Source organism: Mus pahari, chromosome 21, assembly GCF_900095145.1.
Source record: "Mus pahari chromosome 21, PAHARI_EIJ_v1.1, whole genome shotgun sequence".
Taxonomy (NCBI): Eukaryota; Metazoa; Chordata; class Mammalia; order Rodentia; family Muridae; genus Mus; species Mus pahari.
In genome coordinates, this window is record NC_034610.1 from 28,612,706 (window position 1) to 28,620,898 (window position 8,193).

Here is an 8,193-nt window from a genome sequence, read left to right on the forward strand (position 1 = left end):
TGTGTGTGTGTGTGTGTGTGTGTGTGTGTGTGTGTGTGTAGAACCTACAGAGATAGGGACAGTATTGTCATTTCTGAACATTTTCCTACCCCTATACACAAAACATAAAGCATAGTACGTACCTCTAAGCCTTTACTGAATGCATTATAATAAAGTTATTGGATGACATCTTAGAGTTTCAAGCTTCTTTTTCCTGCTTACTCCTGTGTCAAGAGCCCATCGGTGGATGCAAAGGTGACAGATGATGGGTGGACACATCCATCTCCCCACACACCCTCCTGCTCCTACACCCCTTCTTATCTAGCCAAACCTTTCAGATCTTCCACTAATCTACTACCCTTCTTCCAAATAGATCAAGAGCCCCTTCTAGTGTTAGAGTTAGACATCCATTCCTACCCAACGTTCAGGGATTGTTTCAGGGAGAAGTAAGAAGCATCATGGCCGGCTCTGTACTTTAAGACCCTTACAAGTCCGTGGAATTGCCTCTTCCTCACCTTTGACCAGGGCCTGATCTCCACCAGGGTGGACACTGTATTCGCCACTACCCAAAGTCTTGCATCCCCAACACTCCTTGCTAAACCTCTATTTGCAGGAGATGTTAGATGCCCCTCCTAGGTTAGAGGACTCCCCGGTTGTTCTTTCCTGCTAGTGTAGGCTGCTGGTCTACTGAGGTTAAAGTGTGCTGGCCCTGAGATCCCACTTTCTCATGAGCAGGCACGTGCTGTGGCCATTGAATCGGAAACACAGGATAAGCATTAGCTCCTGCTTTCTGTCAGTAGAGTGTATTTAAGATGGGCCTCAACTCTTCATAGATGGGCCAGAACTCCCTTGGCCAACTATTCATGGGTCACTCCTGTTCTGCTGATTTCTCAGAGATGTACCTAAGTCACCACAATCTTAAGATTGTGCTTGTGTGTTGTCTTTATCCTCAGGCTAATGCTGCCTTCTGGTCCATTCCCTTAGGGACAGAATACTAAGGCGACCAAGTAGGGATTCAGTCAGAGGCCTGGGATTCTAAGCCAGTCTTAGCAGGCATAGCCATTCCTGGCCATGCTATACAGAGGACAGTGACTACAAAACAGAATCTCTACTCAGAGCTTGGCCCCTGGTAGGGACAGACTACAAGCCTGAGCTATGTAAAACCCTACTGTCTGCATGTGACAGGTCAAAATCGGCTCTGTTTCCTCTCACCAGAAATCCCCAGAGATGTCAGAGAAAGGTCGCCTTGGTTTGGAGATGTTTCCAGCCCCTCAGAAAGGACTATAACTACCTACTTTGGCCTCTGCAGGTCCAATACCTGGAAAAAAACTCAAATGGAAGATAGAAGATGGTGGGTGCCTAGGCCCATAGCCCAGCTGCCTCCCTTCAATGACCCAACAAAAGAGGAAGCCAAGGGTCCTGTGTACTCAGTGCTAGCTCAGTGGACAGTAAAGTGTCCTGTAGGGAGCTGGTAGAACTGCTCATTCCTCCTCAGTGACAAAATGTGGAGAAGGGGAAGGGATCCCAGGCTTCCTCCTCTGGAGGCCAGCAATTACTAGACCAGCGGATCCAAACACGCCTCTCTCGGACTCTCTCCCTTCCCTCACCCTTCTCACTTGTTAAAATGTCCCTCCCTCCACTGCTTTCAGGTTCAGGGAGTGTGCTCCCATATGTAGCTACTCTGGTCTAACCAGCCTCCCTATGGTTGCCTTTTTGGTACTGATGCTGGAATATTTATCTCATTGCATCCCCTGGTTGCTACCACTGTTGCTAGGGAACGTGGAGTGGCCTCTTTCGGATTGTAGTCTGGATAGTTTTGTTAGTAAAAGAACTTAGAAATAGACTTGGAAGGAAGCTCCAGGACAATATTATTAGCAGTTGGGGAAAAAAAGAAAAACAGAACAGGCAAGCTGTAAATCTCAGCAGCTGCCAGGGAGATGGAGACAGAGAAGAGGAAGAGAGGCAGGCCATTTGAGTTAGGCCAGCGCGCTGTGCAATGGAAGTCAACAGGCAGGGGCCTGGCAGAAGCCAGATGTGTGTGTGTCAGACGGAGGGCAGCAGTGGGAGCTTCGGAGGGTAGGTGGGAAAGGCCAGAGTCTGGGAGAGCATGCTTAGACTTCTGGCAAGCATCTAGAGGAAAAAGAAATGGGAGGAAAGGAAAGGGAAAAGTTACAAAAAAGAAAACGTTAGGGCTCGCAGGGGGAGGGGGTACCCTCTGTACTGCAGCCTGATGGAAGCTGCTTTGCAGCAGGGAGTTTTAGTGGTATGGCATATACATATATATACTATATATATATATATATATATATATATATATATCACTATGTAGCCTCATATATATGTATCTTCATATATATCCACATATATACACATACATCCATACACACATATATACACATACATACATACATACACGTGTGTGTGTGTGTGTGTGTGTGTGTGTGTGTGTGTATGTGTGAGATCCTGATCAATGTTTGTTTCTGCCTGTTATTGATTCAGCCTTTGGATGATGCCCCCTTGGGAGGCAAGTTTCTCTTCTGGCTATTATCAAGGCTTTAGCCTTTCTTCTCTCCTCCATCCCCAGTGTGGAATTCTAGTGCAAATGTTTTCCTTTGGAGTCCATTGTCCTACAGTAGTCTGGTAGCACAAGTGTCTCTCTTTAAAAAGATCTTCTCTCCTGCCAAGGGTTACAGTCCCTTCCTGGGACGGACCACCTCTGCCTTTGCCTGTGATTCCTCTGTACTGAATAGGTGGGGTCCTTCTCTCCTGATCATGTATTGGTCTTTTAGCCAGAAATGTACAAGGACCTGTTTGTTGACACTTGTCGTTTCGGCTAGCCAAGTAGGGCAGTTCCTTGCAGGAAGGGATCCCGTGTGATTCAGTTTGAAAACAACTAGCTTGTAAACTAGAACTTGGCACCCACTCTTAACGCCCTCAGAAAAAAAAAAAAAAAAACAGGAGGAAGGACTGGCCGAGTGGAAGGGAGTGTGCTTCTACACTGCAAATCAATATATCAATGTAGGTCATTCTGGTGTCACTGGCATCCCAACACAGTACCACGTGGTGGCTTCTGTGGAATGGAAGAGATGCTCTCTTCAGAATAAAAGACCACCACCACCATGAAGAAAAAGGGAAACTGTAGGCACTCTATCCGAGAGTAGAGCAGGGTACAAAGTGCTAACAGAAAAGGCTGAACACAAAAACACTATAGAAGTCCACTGTGTAGGAGCTTGAAATTCAAGCAAGACAATTAGGAAAGAAGTTTCCAGTTTCCTCTGTATCTCCAAGCTAAAGAGAGTGCAGGATAAGACGGATTTAAACATAAGGAGGCACCATAGCTACCTTTTATGTAAATAACTGCCTGCTCTTCGTTGTGTTTTGTCTCTAGTAACATGCTCACCAGGTTCTAATATTTTAAACATAATCTCAAAGAAGAGAGAGGATGGAGGAGCCGTTGGCTGAGCTCCTTCAAGCACCTTGTAGAAATTGTCCCAGGGATCTCTGCAGAGCCGTAGCATCCTCTTGTGTGTCTTTGCAGCGTGATTATCTAGAGCAGGATTTCTTTAACTGCTTCGTGTGTGTGTGTGTGTGTGTGTGTGTGTGTGTGTATGCGCATGTGTGTATGTGTGTGTGTATGCACGCATACCAATTTATAGCTTGTCACTCGTTATTGGTTTTGCAAAGTAATTAAATGAGAAAGAATAAAGGTACGCCAGTTGTGTGGTTAGCGGCGTGGTTCTGCTCCTGGTACTCATGTGGAAACTCACAACTACCTGTAAGCACAGGTCCAGGGAGGGTCAGACACCCTCTTTTGACTTCTGAGGAACCATGCAAGCTCATGGTGCACGGACATACATGCAGGCAAAGCACTCATACACATCATCATCATCACCAAGACCAAAGGGTAAGAGGACTGACTGCTCTTCCCAAGGTCCTGAGTTCAAATCCCAGCAACCACATGGTGGCTCACAACCACCCATAATGGGATATGACACCCTTTTCTGGTGTGTCTGAAGACAGCTACACTGTACTTACTTATAATAATAAATAAGTCTTTGGGCCAGAGCGAGTGGGACTGACTAGAGCTAGCAGAAGTCCTAAATTCAATTCCCAACAACCACATAAAGGCTCACTGCTACAGTGTACTCTTATACATAATAAATAAATAAATCTTTTTTTGTTTTGTTTTGTTGTTGTTGTTGTTTTGTTTTTGTTTTTGTTTTTCAAGACAGGGTTTCCTGTGCAGCCCTGGCTGTCCTGGGACTCACTCTGTAGACCAGGCTGGTCTTGAACTCAGAAATCCGCCTGCCTCTGCCTCCCAAGTGCTGGGCTTAAAGGTGTGCACCACCCCGCCCGGCAAATAAATCTTTTTAAAAACATCTTTAAAAAATTAAAAATTTAAATCATTTTAATTTTAAAAATACATATCAACTATAAAAACAAATTTATTGATAGAACCAAAATAGTCACACTGACTATCAAGGTGTCAAGCTGGTTACCTTCAGGCTCTGTTCTTACATTATTGTGGGTCCAAAACAGTGTTTAAACTGCCTCCTGTCCACTGCCACACCTCGACGGGTGCTAAGTTAGACTCTACTTTGACATTTTCAAATAAAAAGTCAGAAGAAGATGGTCACATACAAGCCATCTAAGGAAGACACCCTTAGGGATGTAAACTATGTAAAGACTAGATACTGTAAAGCACATTTACAATTACAGTAGGAAAACCGTGTGGTAGAAAGTTCTCTTTCTGAGGGTCTCTGTCAGTTTGCTCCCGCCTGATAGAGAGTGAATTCCTTCTTAGCCTAGAATTCTTCCCCAGGAAGACATCTTCTGTGGATTGGTCGTGAGCCACGTAATGGCCATAGGTGCTGACATGAAGCCAGTGAAATTACTAGGCAGTGTGACGGGCTCTCAGAGGGCTCACTGATGTCCCTACTCCGTCATTTGGACTGAGACAGAGCTGTTATTAGGCCGAGTTTCCAGCTTCTCATTTTGGCTGTGGATGATTACAGCTGCCAAGGCAGCATATGCTACAGTAGTTTCCAGTAACTGGTTCAGGGTTAACGTCCCCTATTTAAAAGACTTAATTATGGTCAGAGCGGGGAACCAGTTGTGGCCATTAAACTTTGATCTCTTATCTAGAGTGACCTACAAAAACGTGGACTCCTTGTGGCCTATCTTCTCAACAAGAAAAGCAAGCAGCTTTTAAAATACAGGGTCTCTGCCATGACCTCTCAGGGTTTCAAAGCACTTTCCTTCAGAGATCTGATTTGGGGGTGGGGAGAACAGACTTTATCTATAACCCCAGATGAAGCTTTTCAAGGTTTTTGACTGGGTTTCTCATTCACAGCCTGCAGCAGCTAGTCATGTCAGTCTAGCAACCCAGACACCAACCAAACTGTACTCTCAGCTTGATGTGTTGGTAGGAGCCACGTTCTCTAGTTTACTTTTAGTTTACATGCAAAATACCCCTTTAAAATGCCTAGTTAGGGACTGCAAAGGTGTCTCCATGGTTAAGACCATTTATTGCTCTTCCAGAGGACCCAAGTTCAGTTTCTAGTGCCCAAGTTGAGCTGTTCACAGCTGCTTGTAACTATAGCTCTAGGGGGACCAGATACATCCGGCTTCCTTGGACACTTTCGTGTATGTGCGCACACATACAGATACACACACACACAAGTATAAAAATAATAAAGAGCTCTAAGTATCTATTGACATACTAAGCTACTATCAAATGTTTATATTTGATGGTGGCCATTAAACCATTTTTATGTCCCATGTGTAATTTTAACAGAAACATAAATTCGTTTTGTTTGGTATCTATTGGAAGAGGACTGTACGCCATGCCACTGACCCATTCCATGAGCGCTCAGTGAGTGGTGGTTTGTTTTGTTTTGTTTTTGGATGAAGTTCAGGTTGTACCTGTTGTTCTAAGTGTACTGTTCCTTTAGGTCCGTCGTGCTTAGCTGCTCGTGGCTGAACATTAACTCCTCTGTACATACACAACTTCCTTACCTCTGTCCCACTCGTGATGGTCACAGTAAGCTTTGCTTGAGGAGTAGGGGTTGATGCTAAGTACACTAAAATCTCATGAGCCTGCTTTCTTATGAGACGTTCCAGAAAGAGAGGGAAGGAAGAACAGAGGAGAGAAGAAAGGCCGTTACCAACAAAGCTTGCTTCAAGAGATAAGAAAGGTCATGTGTGACCAAGCTTTTAGGAGGAAAGGACCAGAATGAAAGCCTTTTGGGGGTAGACAGTGACCTGCGCTACTTCAGGAACAAAGACAGAGAATGAACATGACTTAGGGAAAGAAGTAAGAAATGAGAATCCCATGCATGCGAAATCACAGCTTCTCCTTCCGTGGGTGCTTCGGCACACCATGTGTTGCTGGAAAATGGGATCCAGCCGGGAGCTGGCCTCTGTCCCTGTCACTTTGCACACGCACCCCACAATGCGGCCACTCACCTGCCCCCTAATGCTTGCAGATTAGATCTGGTACTTGGGAGGATGCGGAGCTGCAAGGTAGCCTTGGGAGGGGACTGGGTTTCGCTTTGGTTTTTTTGTTTTTGTTTTTGTTTTTGTTTTGTAATATTTGAGGGTTTTTTGTTTGTTTTGGTTTTGGTTTTGTTTTTTTTTTTTTGTAATATTTGAGGTTTTTTTGGGTTTGTTTTTGTTTTTGTTTTTGTTTTGTTTTGTTTTACATTATTTCATCTGTTCTCGCTTTTATCTTTACTCTGTCCTTGTTGCCTACTCAGTTCATGCTTCAGGAATGCTGGGAGAGAGGAACACTGAGTTATGAACTCTGGAGCATACACTTTTCCCTCTCCTGACAACTCAAACAGCTGGGATGTGTTAGTTTCGCCCTTGTAGGGGTCTGACAGATGTGGGATATATCTGAGAACCATTTAAGTGCTAGACATACAAAATTATTCCAATTCCCAAATGCATTCATAGAACTTAATGCTTAACAAAAGTGAGTAACGTGCTTGGATTTTAAACTTTCCCAAATTATCTTCTGTGGGGGAATCTTAACCTATATATATAAGTATCTGACGCCTTTCTACCTTAAAGGCTCGTCTAATGCAACTCTATCACACTTTGAATTTTTTTTTTTTTTTATTTCTTGATTTCCCACTGTATACATTTCAAGTGTGTTTGAGAGTGAATGGGAAAGCCAGAGGTCAACCTTGGATGTTGTTCTTCAAGTTCTGCCTGCTCTGGTTTTTGAAACAGGGTCTCTCATTGGCTGGGACTGGGAAGTCAGAGTGGGCTGGTTGGCCACCAGACAAGCTCCCATCTCCATCTCCCTAGTACCGGGATGAAAGCGTGCGTCACCATCACAGGCATCTTCATGCTGGTCCCAGGGCTTGAACTCAGATCCTCATGCTTGAACAGCAAGCACCTTCCAACTGAGCTACCTCCTGAGGCCTGTGAAGTTCTTCTTAATCACTTAAAGACACAGGGAATGATAGCCTGCCCTCACTCTGACATTATCACTAACAGTGACCAGCATCCACAGAGGGGCGCTCTGGTGGACTGGAGGTAGGGTGGATCCTTTAATGGAGGCCACACATTCTCCTTGTACTCATTCATGAGAGAAAATTCATTTGTACCCCATGACAAAGGTGATAATTGCATTAGTATCACTGGTTATTTAAAATAGATGTCAGTGATTCATCTTGTCCTAAGGCATCCTTCTCACTGATTTCACAGGATTACCTGGAATGTATACGGGACCAAGCCAAACTTCCCCTGGCGACCGAAGACAGGGCTGCTCTTTTCGGAAATATACAGGATATCTACCACTTCAATAGGTAAGTTAATGCATGGAAGGTTGTTTTAACATAAGAATGTTATGAATTTCTCTCGGGTGAAGACACCTAAGAAACCTTTGTCCATAATCCTTGATTTGGCTTCATAAATGTTGTGGCTGTCTGTTCGATTGGCTCAGAGAGTCCACTTATCTCCCTGATAGAGCATCGACATCCCTGATAGAGCATCGACATCCTTTGTCCATAACAGAAAGCAAGCAGAACATCCAAATATCGCACTGCCTTGGTCTCCAGAAACTACCCCTGTGCTGCATTTTCAACATGCTTTCTTCTGCCAAATGATTACAGTATTCTTGCATTTATTTGTGTGTGTGTATGTGTGTGTATGCGTGTGTGTGTGTGTGTGTGTGTGTGTGTGTGTGTGTGTGTGTGTGTGTTT

General features: G+C 44.4%; 1 protein-coding gene across 3 annotated transcripts in view; it reads left to right on the plus strand.

The window, feature by feature from the left end:
* Nucleotides 1-8,193, plus strand: part of Plekhg1 (pleckstrin homology and RhoGEF domain containing G1) — a 220,344-nt gene that overhangs the window by 156,308 nt on the left and 55,843 nt on the right. For all 3 annotated transcript variants that reach the window (XM_029532902.1, XM_021221411.2, XM_029532901.1), the window contains one exon: nt 7,696-7,796. In XM_029532902.1, coding sequence (XP_029388762.1) covers nt 7,696-7,796 — 101 coding nt within the window. The remainder of the gene's footprint in view (nt 1-7,695; nt 7,797-8,193) is intronic.